The sequence below is a fragment of the Panthera tigris genome, chromosome C1 (assembly GCF_018350195.1).
Source record: "Panthera tigris isolate Pti1 chromosome C1, P.tigris_Pti1_mat1.1, whole genome shotgun sequence".
Taxonomy (NCBI): Eukaryota; Metazoa; Chordata; class Mammalia; order Carnivora; family Felidae; genus Panthera; species Panthera tigris.
The window spans coordinates 143,215,592-143,236,836 of record NC_056667.1 but is presented as its reverse complement, the minus strand read 5'-3'; the positions used below and the strand labels follow the sequence as shown (position 1 = coordinate 143,236,836).

Genomic DNA, 21,245 nt, shown 5'->3' with positions numbered 1-21,245 from the left:
GGGCATAAGGCTATTAATGTCTAATTTTACCGTATTTGCTTTTTGGCCAACAGGTGAGAGAACTTGAGAATTTTATATTCATTCTATTGCCTTTGTGGATATTTCCACCCCCAACTGTGGAGGCAGGCATGGCAAATTTGAGGAGGATCAGCCCCAAACACTCACTGAGCATGTTATGCGAATGGATTTCCTTGCCCCCACAAGCAGAGACAAAAGCTCTAGTCTCTCCAGTACTTCCTGTTTGCTTGTGGTTAGTGAACATGTGGTCATTCTTTCTGGGTTTTTTAATTTCCTTTGACTGGGTTCCTAGGTAAGATTGCACCTTCTCTGGAATTTTGCTACCAGGATGGGCACATTAGCTCTCCCTGGCTCTAATAGGTAATCTTTGATTCCCATTTAGCTATTTTTTTTTTTTCTTGTCTATACACTCCTGGGAAATAATTGCCTAGGATATAAAGGGGTTGGTAGGTCCAGGTATGAGAACTTCACTGTGACTTCTGTTCCCAAAAATGTGGAGTAATAGATGTCCAGAGAAACCAAACTGGCAAGGCTCAACAACTAAAAAAACACCTGATACGCATTTGAAAAATATAAATGTGACTATATTAAAAAAAAGAAAAACTGCAATTAATCAACTTCATAGAGATTAAAATTGCAAGTCATAAAATGGGTGAAAATACTTTCAATACTTATAAACAGCAAAGAGTAGTACACAGAATACACAAAGAATACCTTAAAATCAATAAGGGGTCAAAAATTAAAAAGTTAACAAGATTATGAACAAGGTTTTAAGTAATATCGATTGATGGTCAACAAATAATTGATGCTCAACCTCATTAACAAGATGACGGCATAGAAAACTGATATGTAAATATCAACTGCATTTATACACATTGATAATCAGCAAAATATAAAAATAACATCATTTTCACATTTCCATGTTACACCATTTTAAAGCCTGAAAATACCACTGTTGGTGACAGTATTGGAGCAATAAGAACTTTTTGGGCAGTAATACACTGGCACAACAACTGTGGACAAACATTGGGCTTTCTCTTGGAAAAAAAATAATTGAACTTGTTCAATCATTTCACCCTAGGTATATACCTAGTGCTTTTCAAATTTAATAGCAACAGAAGGATATAATAAGATGTAGTTCTGATTCAGTGGATCTAGGGTGGGGCTTTTTTTTTTTTTTGAGAGCGAGCGAGAGAGCGAGCGAGAGAGCACTGGAGCATGAGCTGGGGAGAGGAGCAGAGAGGGAGAGAGAGGGAGAAGGAGGGAGTGGGATGGGGGAGAATCCTAAGCAGGCTCCACATGCAGCATGGGGGCAGGGGCGGCATTGCCTACACAGGGCTTGATCCCATGATCTTGGGATCATCACCTGACCCAAAATTAAACGTTGGATGCTTAACTGACTGAGCTACCCAGGTGCTACAGAGGGCAGGGCATTTTTAATAAGCTATAAATAATGCTGCTGTTGCTGGTCCGTGAACCACATACTTTCAGTACCACGCCCCAGAGAATCTCTTGTACCTATGCATCAGGAGCCTTGTAAAAGAATGTTCACAGCAGTACCATTTGCAATAAGAGACAGTTGAAGACAACCCAAATATCTATATTTGGTAGCAGGAATAAACACATTATGATATAGTTATATCATAGAATACTGTGCAGCAGTGAAAATGTATCAGTATGGGTGAATATTAGAAACATTCAGCAAAAACATACACTCCAGAAGAATACATAAAAAATAGTTCCAGTTGTGTAAAAGATCAAAGACAAGCAAATAAAAATGTATGTGGTAAAAACTAGCAAGGAAAGGAAGCAAAAGACTATCACAAAATTCAAAATTTAGGATAGGCAGCAGGATAGCCAAGATGCTGCAATTAAGAAAGGACCCACAGGTGCTCTTAGTACAATCAGTACCTAGTTTGTTTGTTTTTTAATTTTTTTAACATTTATTTATTTTTGAGACACAGAGAGACAGAGCACGAACTGGGGAGGGTCAGAGAGAGAAGGAGACACAGAATCTGAAACAGGCTCCGGGCTCTGAGCTGTCAGCACAGAGCCGGACACAGGGCTTGAACCCATGGACTGTGAGATCATGACCTGAGCCGACGTCAGACACTCAACCGACTGAGCCATCCAGGCGCCCCAGTACCTAGTTTTTAAATAGCATGCTGGGTACAAGGATGTTTGATATTATTCTTTAATCTGCACTTTATCATGCTAGTGCTGGTCTTCATAATTAAAACAAAAAGTATTCTATACTAATTCTCTAATTATAAATTAAAATAATGTAAATGTAATACAAAAAAGAAAATGGAGGTTAACAAAATAAAAAAAAAAAGGAGAATCAAAATGCATGGACTATATAACGAATAAAATTTGAAGGCAAGACCTAAAAAGAGATTTCAGAAAAGGCAATTCTGCCAAAGTGATATGATCAAATTTACACCTCTCCAGTGCTAATTTGAACTAAAAAACAGACTTTAAACATACAGAGGAGTGCGTTGTTAGCATCATATCCCTTAAATATCTTCTGTAAGACTTTTGGTACAACCCACAAATTCTATGTCAACTCTACTCCTATAGCAAGAGTTTAAATTGCAATAATGAGTTTGCTGATTCAGATCATTTATGTCAGTTCTGGAAACCTACTGAACAGAGACAGGCTTTATATTACTGAAACAAAAGAGTGCTCTCATCCAGTGTTCTCATCCAAATAAAAGTACACTTCATCTCCTCACGGAGTTGGGCCCAAGGACAACTGATAGGAAATTTCTTCAGGAAAGCATCTTAGTTACTTCCCAGCACTGAGCTAGTATTCCACTGCAAATCCCCAACACGGATTATAGCAGAGACAGTTTTAACCAAAAACAAAAACGAAAACACTCAAAGCAGACATTACCAGAACCTCCAAGACTAAAAGAACCTGCAGCTGTGATCCAGCAGACAGAGTATCAAATTTAAAGCAACAGGGACTCCTGATGGGCATGCCAGAATGACCTCATGGCAAAATATGCCCTTGGCGCCTGAAAGATTTAACCTATCGCAGAGAATTGTTGACACTGAATTTTGGATGACAGAGAATATTTTCCAAAAGGAGGATTTTTTTTTTTGTATTTTCATAGTTGATTTGAAGTCCTTCCTGCTGACAAATGTTGGTTAATGCCAATTCCTGCTTTCTAAGGCTTTAGTCAATGATGCCTTTTGTAGGTAAACAAAGGCATATAGATGCTGACTTACTGAAGGGTAGAGACTAGGATTTCAGCTTCCATCTCATCCAAAAGGAACAGAAAAATTGTCATATAAAAACATATGGCTGTTTTAGCAAATATCCACATTGATGTTGCCAGGAATTAAAAGTTTCTGGGGGAAGGGGGATTTTTGAGCTATCTGTGGAGTTGCCAAATGTAGCACATAAAAATATAAGATGTCCAATTTATCAGTATAAATATGTCCCAAGTATCAAATACTACACAGGACACACTTACATTAAAATGCTATTTGTTGTTTATCTGATATTCAAATTTGACAGGAAGTCTCATTTGGGGGAAGGGAGCTAGAATCCCTTCTATATGGAGTAATCATAAAGCTTAGTGGTTTTATTTTAGAATTATGGGGCTCAATGTTGGAAAAGCCTGTGCATCTATTTCAGGGGCCAACAAGAAGGCTAACCAGAGAAGACAAAAATGAGCCTGCACAAACTTTAAAGTGCACCAGAATCACCAGAGATCTTGTCAGAATGTAGATTTTGTTACAGTGGTGTCTCAGGACTATTGTAACAAAGCACCATAGACTGGGAGAAGTGGGGAATTATAAACAACAGACATTTACTTCTCACAGTTGTGGAGGCTGGAAATCTGAGATCAGGATGCCAGTGTAGTCCCGTTTGGTTGAGAACCCTCTTCCAGGTCACGGACTGCCAACTTCTCGTTATAGCTTCACGTGGCAGACAGAAGGTGGAAAGGCTCTCTGGGTTCCTTTTATAAAGTCACTAATCTCATTCACGAGTGCTCCATTCTCAGGACCTAATTATCGCCCTAAGTCCCACCTCCCAATATCATCATATTGGAGGTTAGGATTTCAACATATGAATTGCTAGGTCTCATGAACATTTAGTTCCACAACAGTGGGTCTGCAATGAAGGCTGAGACTGTGCATTTCTGACAAGCACAGGGAATGATACACTGTTGGTACTTGGAACACATGGAATAGAAAGGAGTTACAACAGTGGTTCTCGCTTTACTGCCCATTGGAAGCAGCTGGAGGCTTATTAGAAACAGATTCGTGGGCACTGTCCTCAGAGTTTGTTTCTCAATTGCCAGGTGATGCTCATTTGGCTGGCTGGGCCCACGCCACAAGAACCATGGGGTTTGAGTTTACCTGCGCAGTTGATCTATAAATGCCTAAGCTAGTTATACACTAAGTAAAAGTTATGTGCTTATGTATGAAAAAGTAAAGCTAGGCAATATATGTGTAAAAAAGTAAAGAAGGGAAATATATGTGTAACTGCATATAATGAAAAGGAAATGCCTCATTTTTTTTAACGTTTTATTTATTTTTGAGACAGAGAGAGAGCATGAATGGGGGAGGGGCAGAGAGAGAGGGAGACACAGAATCGGAAGCAGGCTCCAGGCTCTGAGCCATCAGCCCAGAGCCCGACGCGGGGCTCGAACTCACGGACCGCGAGATCGTGACCTGAGCTAAAGTTGGCCGCTTAACTGACTGAGCCACCCAGGCGCCCCAGGAAATGCCTCATTTTAAAAATAAGTTACAAAAAGAAGGTTAAAGGGAAATTTTAATTCTTAGACTGTGAAGTGTAAAACTAGTGCCAATAATAGCAAGATTTATTGCTTTCAAAACTTCATCTCATTTACTTCTAAATATTCAAGCAAATTTGAGTGTCTGAATTTGGAGGCGTCCCATCTAGTTCTTTTAATGCGGAGGTAGTGAGGTATTCTGGTTACTGATCCTACATCCAAATTTAACAGATAATCTTGGGGCACCCAGATGGCTCAGTTGGCTGAACGTCTGACTCTTGATTTTGACTCAGGTCATGATCCTGGGGTCGTGGGATTGAGCCCTGCATCAGACTCTGCACTGAGTATGAAGCCTGTTTAGGATTCCCTCTCTCCCTCTGCCCCTCTCCCCTGCTCACATTCATGCTCTATCTCTCTCTCTCAAATAAAATTTAAAAAATTTAACAGAAAGTCTTATATTATTATTTTTGGCTTGAATCCCTTTCTATATGTAGTAATCATATTACAGAGCATAATAATTTTAGAATTAAGAGATACAGTGTTGGAAAAACCTGTGTACCTATTACAGGGACCAGAGAGAAACAAGGAAACCAACAAGAGGAGATTAAAAGAGAGAGAGAGAGAGAGAGAGGAGAGAGAGAGAGAGAGAGAGAGAGAGAGAGAGAGAAAGACTTCTCTTTCTTTTTTTTTTTTTAATATATGAAATTTATTGTCAAATTGGTTTCCATAAAACACCCAGTGCTCATCCCAAAAGGTGCCCTCCTCAATACCCATCACCCACCCTCCCCTCCCTCCCACCCCCCATCAACCCTCAGTTTGTTCTCAGTTTTTAACAGTCTCTTATGCTTTGGCTCTCTCCCACTCTAACCTCTTTTTTTTTTTTTCCTTCCCCTCCCCCATGGGTTTCTGTTAAGTTTCTCAGGATCCACATAAGAGTGAAACCATATGGTATCTGTCTTTCTCTGTATGGCTTATTTCACTTAGCATCACACTCTCCAGTTCCATCCATGTTGCTACAAAAGGCCATATTTCATTCTTTCTCATTGCCACGTAGTATTCCATTGTGTATATAAACCACAATTTCTTTATCCATTCATCAGTTGATGGACATTTAGGCTCTTTCCATAATTTGGCTATTGACCCAGCAATAGCACTGCTAGGAATTTATCCAAGGGATACAGGAGTACTGATGCATAGGGGCACTTGTACCCCAATGTTTATAGCAACACTCTCAACAAGACTTAATTCTTTCAAACTTTAACATGCACAAGAATCACCAGACTCTTGTTATAATGCAGACTTTTAAATATGGAGAACAAACTGTTGGTTGCCAGAGGGGAGGTGAGTGAAGGGTGCATGAAATAGATGACAGAGATTAAGAGGTACAAACGTCCAGCTATAAAATAAGTCATGCATATTAAAAATACAGCACAGGGAATATTGTAGTGACATCGCATGGTGACAGATGATGACTACACTTATCACGGTAGACACAGCAATGTATAGAATTGTTGAATCAATATTTTGCACACTTGAAATTAACATTGTATATCTATTATATTGCATAAACAATAAATAAAATGCAGACTCTGATACAGTGGTGTCTTAGCTCAGGCTGTTATAATAAAGCACAATAGACTGGTACTTCAAGCTCACCTTAAATAATCATGTCTCACATAAAGAGAAAGAGCAAAGCTTTCTGTTCTGGCATGGCCATGAGCCATGAGCTGGTATCTTGCTCTCCTGTGAGGCTGGCCTGGCTCATTTCTCAGGGGTAGGCTCAGAGAGGAGGAGGTTCCTATTCTATTGGCCCAGGATCTCCTGCAGAAGCATCTTTTTTTTTTTTTTTTTATTTTCTCACCCAGTCACTTCCACGGGGAGCTAAGATATGTCAGGGCTTGGCCTCACACAGATGAGATTGTGGAGATGCTGACCATAGTGGAACCACCAGTTCAGGACAGGAAAGGATGGTGACTGGGTCTCTCAGGAATGACACAGGAATAAAAATGAGGCACACAATTTAATTAGGAGAAACTGTGCCACAAATAAGGTTGGATCTCTTTCTTGGAAACCAACTACTACTTCTGGAGGCCATGTCCAAGGCACTGTGGCAGAGCTGAACTATTCCCATCCACTATTCCGACCTGTAGCCCCAAGTGACCACATTCCTTCCAGGGAGCAGCAAGCTCTAGGGCACTCAGCTACAAAGGGTGGCCTCATTTTTGCTCTCTCACCAGAACCATAGTATCCATTCCCACCTCTTTGTTTCAGGGTCAGGACCAGCCTGCTACTCTTCCTTACCTTCTCTGCAACCTATTTTCTTCCTTGTGGCCATGCTAGTTTAACCCCTTAAATATGGAACTTGAAAGAGCATCGATTGCTTGAGGAAGGCCATGGGCTCCTCATGCAAACCAATTGACTTTATCTCCATAGACCAGAGCTTTGTAAAAGATGCTGAGATGGCATTAGCCAGTCACAGAAAAGCTTTTCAAAATTTGTCATTCAAGTATAGTACAATGTAAAAACATAAATCTTCACGCCCTTCACTGCTCAATAATATCCAATGGACCAAGATCTGATTTTATGTATTAAAAAATAGTACAGCAGGGGTGCCTGCATGGGTCAGTCGGCTAAGCATCTGAATCTTGACTTTGGCTCAGGTCATGATCATGTAGAGCATAGAGCCTGCTTAAGACTCTCTCTCTCCCTTCCCCTCTTTCCCTCCCCTGCTTTCACACATGTGCATGCACGTGCTCTCTCTCTTTCTCAAAAAAAGAAAATTAGTAAGGCAGGCACCTGGGTGTCTCAGCTGGTTAAGCCTCCAAATCTTATTTTCTGCTTAGGTCATAATCTCACAGTTTGTGAGTTCGAGCCTCTCATTGGGCTCTGTACTGACAGGTGACAGTGTGGAGCCTACTTGGGATTCTCTCTCTCCCTCTCTCTTCCCACCCCCCCCCATGCTCTCTCTCCCTCTCTCAAATAAATAAACTTTAAAAATATTTTTAAAAATAGTAAAGCAAATTTATACCCATTGCATGTGATTTTAAAGTTAGTAAGAACAAGACATAGTTGTACTAACAAATTGGACAACCTAGAAGAAATGGATAACTTCCTTGGAACATTAAACCTCCCAAAACTGAGTCAGGAAGAAAAAGAAAATTTGAACAGACTAAGTACTATCAATTAAATTGAATTAGTAATTGGAAACACCCAACAAACAGAAGTCCGGGACCAGATGGCTTCACAGGCAAATTCTACCAAACATTTTAAGAAGAGTTAATACCTATTCTTCTTAAACTATTCCAAAAAATAGAAGAGGAAGAAAAGTTTCCAAATTCATACTATGAGGCCAGCATTACCTTGATACAAAAACCAGATAAAAACACTACAAAAAAGGAGAACCACAGATCAATATCTCTGATGAACACAGATGCAAAACCCCTCAACAAAATAGTAGCAAATTGAACCCAACAATACATTACAAAAATCATTTACCACAATCAAGTGGGATTTATTCCTGGGATGCAAGGTTGGTTCAATATTCACAAATAAATCAATGTGATACATCAATAAGAGAAAGGGTAAAAATTTTATGATCATTTCAATAGACACAGAAAAAGCATTTGACAAAGTACAACATCCATTCATGATAAAGATTCTCAACAAAGTAGGTTTAGAGAGAACATATCTCAACATAATAAAATCCTTATATGAAAAAAAAAAACACAGCTAACATCATATTCAATGGGTAAAACTGAGAACTTTTCCCCTAAGATGAGGAACAAGACAAGGATGTCTACCCTTATCATTTTTATTCAATATAGTATGGGAATTCCTAGACACAGCAACCAAAAAAGAATAAGAAATAAAAAGCAATGGGGCACCTGGGTAGCTCAGTTGATTAAGCATCCAACTCTTGATTTCAGCTCAGGTCATGATCTCATGGTTCGTGAGATCGAACCCCATGTCAGGCTCCATGCTAACAGTGGGGAGGCTACATGGGATTCTCTCTCTCTCTCTCTCTGACCCTGCCCTCCACCTCATTCCCATTCACTCTCTTAAAATAAATTAATAAACTATAACCAAGAAAAAAAGAAATAAAAGGCATCAAAATTGGTAAGGAAGAAGTGAAATGTTTACTATTTGCAGATGACATGATACTATCTACAGAAAACCATAAAGACTCCAAAAAACAAAAACAAAAACAAAAACAAAAACAACTAAAAGAGCTGATAAATCAGTAAGGTTGAAGGATACAAAATCAATATAGAAATCCTTGCACTTCTATACACTAATAATGAGGTAGCAAAAAAAAGAAATTTTAAAAATCTCATTTATTATTGCACCAAAAATAATAAAACATCTATGAATAAACTTAACCAAAGAGGTGAAAGATCTGTACTCTGCACACTATAAAACACTGCTGAAAGAAATTGAAGATGACACAAACAAATCAAAAGATATTCCTTGCTCATGGATTAGAAGAACAAATATTGTTAAAATGCCCATACTATACTCAGCAATCTATAGATTTAATGACATCCCTATCAAAATTCTAACAGCATTTTTCACAGAACTCGAACAAATAATCCTAAAATTTGTATGGAACCGCAGAAGATCCCAAAAGGCCAAAACAATTTGAAAAGAAGAACAAAACTGGAGGTATCACAACCCAGATTTCAAGACATGCTACAAAGTGGTAGTAATCAAAACAGTGTGGTACTGACAAAAATAGACACATTGATCAATGTAACAGAATAGAGAACCCAGAAATAAACCCACATTTATATGGTCAATTAATTTTCAACAAAGGAGGTAAGAATGTCCAATAAGAAAAAGATAGTCTCTTCAACAAATGGTGTTGGGAAAACAGGACAGCTACACGTACAAGATGAAACTGGACCACTTTCTTACATCATAAACAAAAATAAATTCAAAATGGATTAAATACCTAAATGTGAGACCTGAAACCATAAAAATCCTAGAAGACAACACAGGCAATAATTTCTCTGATATCGCCTGGACTAACATTTTTCTAGATATATCTCCTGAGGCAAGGGAAACAAAAGCAAAAGTAAACTATTGGGACTATATTCTTCACAGTAAAGGAAACAATCAACAAAATTAAAGACAACCTATTGAGTGGGAGAAGATATTTGGAAATAACATATCTGATAAAGGGTTAGTATCCAAAATACATAAAGAACTAATACAACTCAACCACAAAAAAAAAAAAATCCATTGAAAATGAACAGTTTTTTTTCTTCAAAGAAAACAAAGATGGCCAATAGACACAAGAAAAGATGCTCAACATCACTCATCATAAGAGAAACTCAAATCAGTACTACAATGAGATATAACCTCACACCTGTCAGAATGGTTAACAAACAAAAAGACAAGAAAAACAAGTATTGTTGAGAATGTGGAGGAAAAGGAATCCTCATGCACTGTTGGTGAAAATGTAAACAAGTGCAGCCACTGTGGAAAACAGTATGGAGGCTCCTTAAAAAATTAAAAATAAAATTACCGTATGAACCAGAAGTCACACTACTTGGTATTTACCCCAAGAATATGAAAACACTAATTCAAAAAGATATATGCACCCCTATGTTTATCACAGCATTGTTTACAATAGCCACATTATGGAAACATCCCAAGTGTCCATCAATAGAGGAATATATAAGGAAAATGCGGGATATATATATATATATATATATATATATATATATATATATCTTTATATAGGATTCTCTCTCTCTCTCTCTCTCTCTCCCTCTCTCTCTCTCTGACCCTCCCCTCCACCTCATTCTCATTCACTCTCTTAAAATAAATAAATAAACTATAAACAAGAAAAAAAGAAATAAAAGACATCAAAATTGGTAAGGAAGAAGTGAAATGGTGTATACACACAAACACACACACACACACACACACAAGGAATATTACTCAGCCACAAAATAATGAAATCTTGTCATTTGCAACAACATGGATGGAGCTAGAGAGTATAATCCTCAGTGAAATAAGTTAGAGAAAGACAAAAATACCATATGATTTCACTTATATGTGGAATTTAAGAAACAACAATAACAACAACAACAACAAAGAGAAAAAGAGGTAAGCCAAATAACAGACTCTTAACTATAGAGAACAAAGTGATGGTTACCAGAGAGGAGGTGGGTGGGAAGATGAGTGAAGGACATGACTGGGATTTAAGAGTACACTTACTGCAATGAGCACTGAGTAATGTATAGAGTTGCTGAACTGCTACATTCTATACTTGAAACTAATATAACACTGTGTGTTAACTATACTGGAACTCAAAACAAATCAAAATAAAAACCAAGACATCGTCGAGAATAAAATAAAGACAATAAAATGCCTAACAACAATAATAAGATGATAAGGAACAAAAATATTAAAGAACGAATAACTAAAAAAAAAAATACCACTAGAAACCATTTTCTAAATGATCTTCAAGAGCACCAAAATGCAGAAAAAAATCAATGAGTCTGATTACATCAATATCAAGGATTTCTCACTGAAAGGATGCAGAAAAAATTAATACAAACTATGTGAGAGAAGTTTGGTAGAAGGAAATTAGTTTGGAGCAAGATTTGTCCATATTATAAAACGGGATCAAAAGGCACAAACTTCTAGTTACAAAATAAGTAAGTCACAGAGATGAAAAGTACAGCATAGGGAATATAGTCAATAAGATTGTGAAAATGTTGTTTGAAAACAGATGATGATTATACATCATGATGAGCACTGAGTAATACATAGGATTGTTGAAACACTATGTCATACACCTGAAAGGAATACAATGTAGGTTAATTACGCTTAAATTAAAGATATGTAAAATAAAAATAATTCTCCATATTGGTTTTGTTATATTATTTTTATTTTTGAATTATGTGAATGTATTACATATTTAAAATAAACATTTAAAATTAAAAAAAAAAAAGAAAGCCTTATTTAATGAAACAGCCATGTACAAAGTTAATAGGCACAGGAGAAGATACTTGCTGGATTCTGCAAAACCACCTGACAATATTCTGTCACCCAGAAACTTTGCTCCTGGACATAAATCTCGCTCCTCATTCTTATATAAGTCCATAAGAAAATGTATGTTGTTAGTACCTAGAACAGTGCTGGGCACACAGTAAATATTTGATACTATTTGTTGAGGAAACTAATAAGTTAATGGTGGCAGCAAGTTGGAGCTACTTTGGATAAGCATGTCAGAAAGGACGAAGGGGTGAAATGCAGAGGATTCCCACAATTGAGAGCTTTATAGCACATAGATGTACACTTAGAAACCAGGAATTGGTGTTAAAGTCATAGTGTTTGTGGTATAAAAAAAGAGAAAAATAAGGAGATCTGTAACTCAACACCTGGGGCACCTGGGTGGCTCAGTCCATTAGGAGGCCAACTCTTGATTTTGGCTCAGATCACGATCTCACTTTCATGAGATAGCATTCTGTGACAGGCTCTATGCTGAGCATGGAGCCTGCTTGGGATTCTGTCTTTCCCTCTCCCTCTGCCCCTCCCTCACTTGCTCTCTGTCTCTTTCTCTCACTCAAAAATAAAAATAATAAATAAATAAATAAATAAATAAATAAATAAATAAGCAAACTTACCCTAAACAATGTACATTTTTCAAACAAAACAGTCAAATAAAATACACAAATTAAAGAAATTAAAACAGTTGCTTATGATGGGAGATTAAGGGAATAAATAGGTAGACAGCTAGCGAGCTAGCTAGATAAGCCATAGCCATGAAACAAAAACTATTATTAACTGAACCCTCTTTACTCAAAGTTTAGGGGTGGCCGATCGTGATGATTAAAAATGATCACAAATTCTTTGCTACTCCTTCCTAAAAGAGACAGAGCATAAAATCTCTCTTCTTGGTTTTGAGTTTGCATCGATGACTTGCTTCACTAATAGGATGTGGCTGAAGAGGCATGTGGGGATTTCCAAGTCTAGCTCATAAGATTGTTTGCAGCTTCTGCTCAGGCCTCTGGAAACATAAAGCTTCCCCTAGCGGTGCCTGGGTGGCTCAGTCAGTTGAGGGTCCGACTTTGGCTCAGGTCATGATCTCATGGCTCGAGTTTGAACCCCTCCACCAGGTTCTGTGTTGATAGTTCAGAATCTGGAGGCTGCTTCAGATTCTGCGTCTCCCTCTCTCTCTCTGCCACTCCCCTGCTCGTGCTCTGTCTGTCTCTCAAAATAAATAAACATTAACAAACACATACATACACATACATACATGCATACATACATAAAGCTTCCCCTAGAGCTTCCTTGATAGTTATTTGAGTACCCTGAGACTACTCTGCTGGAGAGGCCACAGAAAAGCACTTTAGTTGACCATCCTAGGTTAGCCCAGCCTTTTAGCCATCACAGCAAGGTGCCAGCTATGCAAGAGAAGCCATCTTGGACTCTCCAGAACAGCCATGTGCCTGCTGAATACGACTGAGTGACTTCAGTCATTGCCATATGAAGCACAGGAATTACTCTGCTGGGACCTGCCTGAATTCCTGACTCACAAAATCATTAGATACAAAAAAAAAAATATTGTTTTAAGCCACTAAGTTTGGGGATAATTTGTTATGCAGTAACAGAAAATGAGAACAAAGACAAACAAATAACAAAACCTGACTACCACCAACTTTAATGACTAAGAATCAAGGACAAAATTCTGAAGGACTGAAAGGTCAAAGACAAACAATATTGTACACATTCTGAAACCGCTTCCTACCCTGAATCAGAGTACTTCAATCTAAGGATGCCACTAATATCCAGTTATATTTCTACTTGATTGTTCTCCTAGTCTTGAGGGCAAATCTCTTATCCTTTCTGTTTTTGGCTCTTCCCCTCTGTGTCTGGCTCCAATTTAAGAGGCCTGAGTCAGAGAAAGATATATACTTCCTTAGTCTTTGCTGCTGAATCATCCCATTCATACCTACATAAGCAGGTGGCAGAAAATGGTCTCATATTTTAAAATAATTGGAGAAGCTAGTTATGTCATAAGAATGTAGAACGTTAGAGTTGAAATTAGAGATCATCATTTCCAATTGCCAATTTAATAAAAGTATTCAGAGATTGAATATCTCAGAGACTGAGAGATTAAATCACTTTCCCAGAATAAAAAAATCTACATGTTTAGATCTTAAATCCAAGATTTCTAATCTACCATATTGTTTTTAAAGCTAAAGTTCTAGACATGAGGTTTTGGGCTGCTGTGAATTCCATAAATGGGAACCATACCTTCCATGAATTCCAAATTGGCATGAATAAAGTTGTGTATATATGTATCTAATTGGGAATAGTTTCATATACTTCATCATATTTTCAAAGTGGTTTGTGATCTCTGTCCCAAGCTAGAAAACAATGCCTTGATGAAAGTCAGACATATATTCCTACATAAAAGTATAATTTTATTATGTAAATAATTTTGGCACATCTAATATTTATCAATAAGCTTTTAAATAACTGTTCTAACAATAACTACATACATACATATATAGGTATAAAATATTTAGCCCTAGATTTGTATTTCTTTATATTATTTTCTTAAGAAATGTATTATTATTTATAGTTCATTAAGTCCTTAGTATGTCTCAGATACAGTTCCAACATCTTTATTCTTTATCTTATTGAGGCTTACAAAAATTGGATCTGTGAGATAAATGAAAATCTCAAAATCTCAAAAATGAAATTCATTGAGATAATTATAAAAATCCCTACTTTATAGATGCAGAAACTAAGGCATAAAAAGCTTACAGGGGTGCCTGGGTGACTCAGGTGGTTAAGTGCCTGACTCCTGATTTCAGCTCAGGTCATGATCTCATGGTTCATGAGATTGAGCCCCACTTTGGACTCTGTGCTAACAGCACAGATCCCGCTTGAGATTCCTTCTCTCCCTCTCTCCCTTCCTCTCTGCCTCTCCCCTGCTCACCCTCTCTCTCTCTCTCTCTCTTTCACAAAATAAATAAAATAAACTTGAAAAAAAGATTACATAATTTGTTCTAGGTTATATAGCTATTACTGGATTCTGACTCTACAGGTAAAACAAAACAAAGCAAAACAAAAGCAAAAACAAAACCTCCTTTCAATGTCAATGTCCCTACGAGTGTGATCTGGATGGAATTCAAATTAAATACAGAATCTTGGATGACAGGGAAATATCTGGCTTTTAGTACCAGAATGGCATGGCATCTGAAAGTAGAATAAAAGAGCCTTCTTTAGCCTCTCTGGTCCATGCCTAGGGCAGACTAGACTGGCCTTTGAAAAGATAATTAAGAAACCTGTGGGCCATACAGAATAATACATTAAAAAGAATATTCACCAGTCAGATGGGATTTATTCCTGGGATGCAAGGATTGTTCAATATTCAACCAATGTAATATACCACATTAACAAAATGAAAAATAAATCATAAGATAATCTCAATAGATGCAGAAAAAAACATTTGATAAGATTCAACATCCATTCATGATAAAAACTGTCAACAAAATGGGGTTAGAGGGAACATACTTAAACATAATAAAGGCCGTATATGAAAAACCCACAGCTGACATCAAACTTAAAGGTGAAAAACAGCTGTCCTTCTAAGGTCAAGAACAAGACGGGATGTCCACTCTCGCCACATTTATTCAACATAATACTAGAAGTCCTAGCCACAGCAATCAGACTAGAAAAAGAAATACGAGGCATCCATATTGGTAAAGAAGAAGTTAAATTCATGATTTCCAGATGATATGACACTATATAGAAAATCCTAAATATTCCACCAAAAAACTACTAGAAGAATAAATGAATTCAGTAAAGTCATAGGGTACAAATTTAATACTCAGAAATTAGCAACTTTTCTATATACTAATGACAAAGTCACAGAAAGAGAAAAAAACAACACCATTTACAAGTGCACCGAAAGAATAAAATACCTAGGAATAAACTTAACCAAAGAAGTGAAAGACTTGTACTCTGAAAACTATAAAACACTGATGAAAGAAACTGAAGATGACACCATGAAATGGAAAGATATTCCATGTTCATGGATTAATATTGTCAAATGTCCACATGACCCAAAGCAAGCTACAGATTCAATACAATCCCTATCAAACTACTAATAGCATTTTTTGCAAAACTAGAACAAATAATACTGAAATTTTTATGGAACCACAGAAGATCCCAAGTAGCCAAAGCAATCCTGAGAAAGAAACAAAATTAGAAGTATCACAATTTTAGATTTCAAGACACACTGCAAAGCTATAATCAAAACAGTGTGGCTCTGGCGCAAAACTGACACAGATCAGTGGAACAGAATAGAGAGCCCTACAATAAACCCATGTTTATATGATCGCTTGATCTATGACAAAGCAAGCAAGAATAAACAATGGAGAAAATGCAGTCTTATCAATAAATGGTGCTGGGAAAACTGAACACTTACATGTACAAGAAGAAACTGGATTATTTCCTAATATCATACAAAAAATAAACTCAAAATGGATTAAAGACCTAAACATGAAACCTGAAACCATAAAATCCTACAAAAGAACACAGACAATAATTTCTCTGACATCAGACATAGCAACATTTTCCTAGATACGTTTCCTAAAGCAAGGGAAACAAAAGCAAAAATAAACTACTGAGACTATATTAAAATAAAATCTTCTGCACAGCAAAGGAAACAGTCAACAAAACAAAAAGACAACCTACTGAGTGGGAGAGATATTTTTAAATGATATATCCAATAAGGATTAATATAAAAATATATAAAGAACTCATACAGCTCAACACATGCATACAAAAAACCCATTTAAAAATGGGCAGAAAATATGAATGGACATTTTTCCCAAAGAAAACCTACAGGTGGCCAACAGACACATGAAACAATGCTCAACATCACTTATCATCAGGGAAATGAAAATCAAAACCACAAAGAGATATTACCTCATGTCTATTAGAAAGGCTAAAATCAAGAAGATAAGAAACAATAAGTGTTAGTGAACATGTGGATAAGAAGGAATCCTCATGCACTATTGTTGGAATGTAAATTCATATAGCCATTGTGAAAAATAGTATTTTCCTCAAAAAATTAAAAATAGAAATATCATATGATCCAATAATTTCACTATTGGGCATTTACTCAGGGAAAATACAACACTAACTTGAAAAGATATGTTTATTACAGCATTATTTACAACAGCCAAGACATGAAAACAACCTAAGCACCCTTCAATATACGAATGGATAAAGAAAATGTGGTGTATATGCATAATGGAATATTATAGAATTATAAAAAAGGATGAGTTTGTGTTGTTTGAGGCATGGAAGGACCTAGAGGGCATTATGTTATGTAAATAAGCTAGTCAGAAAGAGAAATAGCATATGATTCCACTCATACATGGAATCTTTAAAAAAACAAAAAATTTGGAAAGACCACAAATACACGGAGGTTAAATAACATCCTACTAAAGAATGAATGGGTTAACCAGGAAATTAAAGAAGAAATTAAAAAAAAATACATTGAAGCAAATGAAAATGAAAACATGATAATCCAGAACTTTGAATGCAACAAAGGCAGCCATAAGAGGGAAGTATATAGCAATACATCAAAAGCAAGACAAGTGTCAATTGTACAACCCACCCTTACACCCAAAAAAGCTAGAAAAGGAATATTAAATAAAGGCTACAGCCAGCAGAAGATAAATAATAAAGATTAGAGTAAAACTAAATGATATAGAAACAACAACAACAAAGAAACAGTAGAACAGATCAATGGAACTAAGAGCTGGTTACTTGAAGGAATTAATAAAGCTGATGAACTACTAGCCAGACTTATCAAAAAGAAAATAGAAAGGACACAAATAAATAAAACCATGAATGAAAGAGGAGAAATCACAACCAACACCAAAGAAATACAAACAATTAGAAGAGAACATTATGAGCAATTGTATGCCAACAAATTGGGCAATCTGGAAGAAATAGATAAATTGCTAGAAACATACAAACTACCAAAACCGAAACAAGAAGAACTAGAAAATTTGTGCATACACATAACCATCAGGGAAATTGAATCAGTAATAAAAAATCTCCCAGCAAACAACAGTACAGGGTCATAGGACTTCTCAGGGTAATTCTACCAGACATTTATAGAAGAGTTAATACCCATTCTTCTGAAATTATTCCAAAAACTAGAAATTAAAGGAAAACTTTCAAACTCCTTCTATAAGGCCACCATTACCTTAATTCCAAAACCAGACGAAGACCCCACTAAAAGAAGAATTATGTGCCAATACCCATGATGAACATGGATACAAAAATTCTCAAAAGATACTAGCAAATTGAATCCAACATTACATTAAAAGAATCATTCATCATAATCAAGTGTAATTTATTCCTGGGCTACAGGAGTAGATCAATATTCACAAATCAATCAATGTGATACACCACATTAATAAAAGAAAAGAACCATATGATCCTCACAATGGATTCAGAAAAAAAATATTTGACAAAATACAGCATCAATTCTTAATAAAAACCCTCAACAAAGTAGGGATAGAGGGAACATACCTTTACATCATACAGGCCATATACAAAAGACCCACAGCAAATATCCTCAATGGGGAAAAAGTGAGAGCTTTTCTTCTATAGTTATGAACAAAACAGATTGTCCACTCTCACCATTGTTATTTAACATAGTACTGAAAGTCCTAGCTTCAGCAATCAGAAAACAAAAAGAAATAAAAGACATCAGAATTGCAGGGAAGACGCCAAACTTTCACTATTTGCAGATGACATGATATCCCATGTAGAAAACCTGAAAGACTCCACCCAAAAATTGTTAGAAGTGATATATTCAGTAAAGTCACAAGATATAATATCAATGTACAGAGATGTGCTGCATTTCTATACACCAATAATGAAGCAGCATAAGGAGAAATCAAGGAATCAATCCCATTTACAATTGCTTCAAAACCCATAAGATACCTAGGAATAAACCTAACCAAAGAGATAAAAAAATCTGTATGCTGAAAACTATTGAAAACTTATGAAAGAATTTGAAGGTAACACAAAGAAATGAAAAAAGAAAAACATTCCATGCTCATGGATTGGAAGAACAAACATTGTTAAAATATCTACCCAAGCCATCTACACATTTAATTCAATCCTTATCAAAATACCACAGCACTTTTCCCTGAGCTAGAACAAACAGTCCTAAAATTTGTATGGAACTATGAAAGATCCCAAATAGCCAAAGCAATCTTGAAAAAGAAAAGCACCTCTTCCCGTAAGCGGCCTGAGGTGATCTCTGAAAATGGTTCGCTATTCACTTGACCTGGAAAACCCGACAAAATCATGCAAATCAAGAGGTTCAAATCTTCGTGTTCACTTTAAGAACACACGGGAAACTGCCCAGGCCATCAAGGGTATGCATATCCGAAAAGCCACCAAGTATATGAAAGATGTCACTTTGCAGAAGCAATATGTGCCATTCCGACGCTACAATGGTGGAGTTGGTAGGTGTGCCCAGGCCAAACAGTGGGGCTGGACACAGGGTCGGTGGCCCAAAAAGAGTGCTGAATTTTTACTGCACATGCTTAAAAATGCAGAGAGTAATGCTGAACTTAAGGGTTTAGATGTAGATTCTCTGGTCATTGAGCACATCCAGGTGAACAAAGCCCCCAAAATGCGGCGTAGAACTTATAGGGCTCATGGTTGGATTAACCCATACATGAGCTCTCCCTGCCACATTGAGATGATCCTTACTGAAAAAGAGCAGATTGTTCCTAAACCAGAAGAGGAGGTTGCACAGAAGAAAAAGATATCCCAGAAGAAACTGAAGAAACAAAAACTTATGGCCCGGGAGTAAATTCTGCATGAAATACATGCAAATAAAAGTAAAAACAGAAAAAAAAAAAAAAAAGAAAGAAAAAGAAAAGCAAAGGTAGAGGCATCCCAATTCTGGTCCTCAAGTTATATCACAAAACTGTAGTGATCCAGACAGTATGGTATTGGCACAAAAAACAGACATTGATCCAATAGATCAATGAAACAGAATAGAAAACTCAAAAATAGACCCACAACTCTATGGTCAACTAATCTGTGACAAAGCAGGAAAGAATATCCAATGGAAAATGATGGTCTCTTCAACAAATAGTGCTGGAAAAATTGGACAGCAACATGCAGAAGAATGGAACTGGACCACCTTTTTGCACCATACACAAATATAAATTCAAAATAGATGAAAGACCCAAATTTGAGACAGAAAAGCATCAAAATCCTAGAAGCAACCAAAGGCAGCAACCTCTTTGACCTTGGCCATAGCAATTTCTTACTAGACACTTCTTTGGAGGCAAGAAAAACAAAAGCAAAAATCAACTACTGGGATTCTTCAAGATAAACACACACACACACACACACACACACACACACACACACTTTTGCATAGTGAAGGAAAACAATCAACAAAACTAAAGACAGCCTATGGAATGGGAGAAGATATTTGCAATGAAGTGGGTGGAACTAGAGTGTATTATGCTAACCAAAATAAATCAGTCAGAGAAAGACAAATATTAAATGATTTCACCCATATGTGGAATTTAAGAAACAAAACAGATGAACACAGGGGAAGGGGGAAAAAAGAGAGAGAAGCAAACCATAAGAAACTCTTAACCACAGAGAACAAACTGCGGTAGATGGAAGGGAAGTGGGCTGAGGATGGATAAATGGGTGATGGGTATTAAGGAGGACACTTGTTGGGATTAGCACTGGCTGTTATATTTAGAATCACTAAATTCTAATCCTGAAACCAATATTACAGTCATGTTAACTAACTATAATTTAAATAAAAATTGGAAACAACAAAAATCAAAAATTAAAAAAAAATAAAAATGAAAAGCAGAAGCAGAACAATAAACACAGAGAACAAACTGATTGATGTCAGAGGGGAGGAGGATGGGGGTTCAGCAAAATGGGTGAAAAGAAGAAGGAGATATAGGCCTCCAATTATGGAATGGAAAAGTTACAGGAATTTAAAAAAGAACATAAAGAATAGAGTCAATGAAATTGTAATAACAATGTAATGGGACAAATGGTAGCTATATTTGTAGTGAACAAAGCATAATGCATCAACTTGTCAAATCATGAAGTCATACACCTGAAACTAATGTAACACTGTGTGTCAACTATACTCAACTAAAAAAAAAGAAAACACATAATCAGAAAAAAAACATGTAAGTTTTATGTAAAAAAAAAAGCTATAAATTTTATGATCCAGCAATTACACTCCCAGGAACATATCAACATTAATGCATTCATATGTTCATCCAAGGACAAGTACATAAATTCTCAAGACTTTTCACAACAGCCCCAAACTTGGAAACCGCTCAAATGCCCATCAACAACAAGGGAATCAATATAAAGTATGTTATAGTCACATAATGGAATTCTACATAACAATAA

At 36.5% G+C, this 21,245-nt stretch overlaps 2 protein-coding genes across 3 annotated transcripts in view; one reads left to right on the top strand and one right to left on the bottom strand.

Moving 5' to 3' along the window:
- GALNT13 (polypeptide N-acetylgalactosaminyltransferase 13) overlaps nt 1-21,245 on the bottom strand; it is a 499,222-nt gene that overhangs the window by 138,034 nt on the left and 339,943 nt on the right. The gene's annotated exons all lie outside the window — the stretch shown is intronic.
- On the top strand, nt 19,085-19,707 carry LOC107179288 (60S ribosomal protein L17-like). Its single transcript, XM_042994460.1, has one exon. It carries the CDS (start codon nt 19,099-19,101, stop codon nt 19,651-19,653), a length of 555 nt encoding a protein of 184 aa, XP_042850394.1. The 5' UTR covers nt 19,085-19,098; the 3' UTR covers nt 19,654-19,707.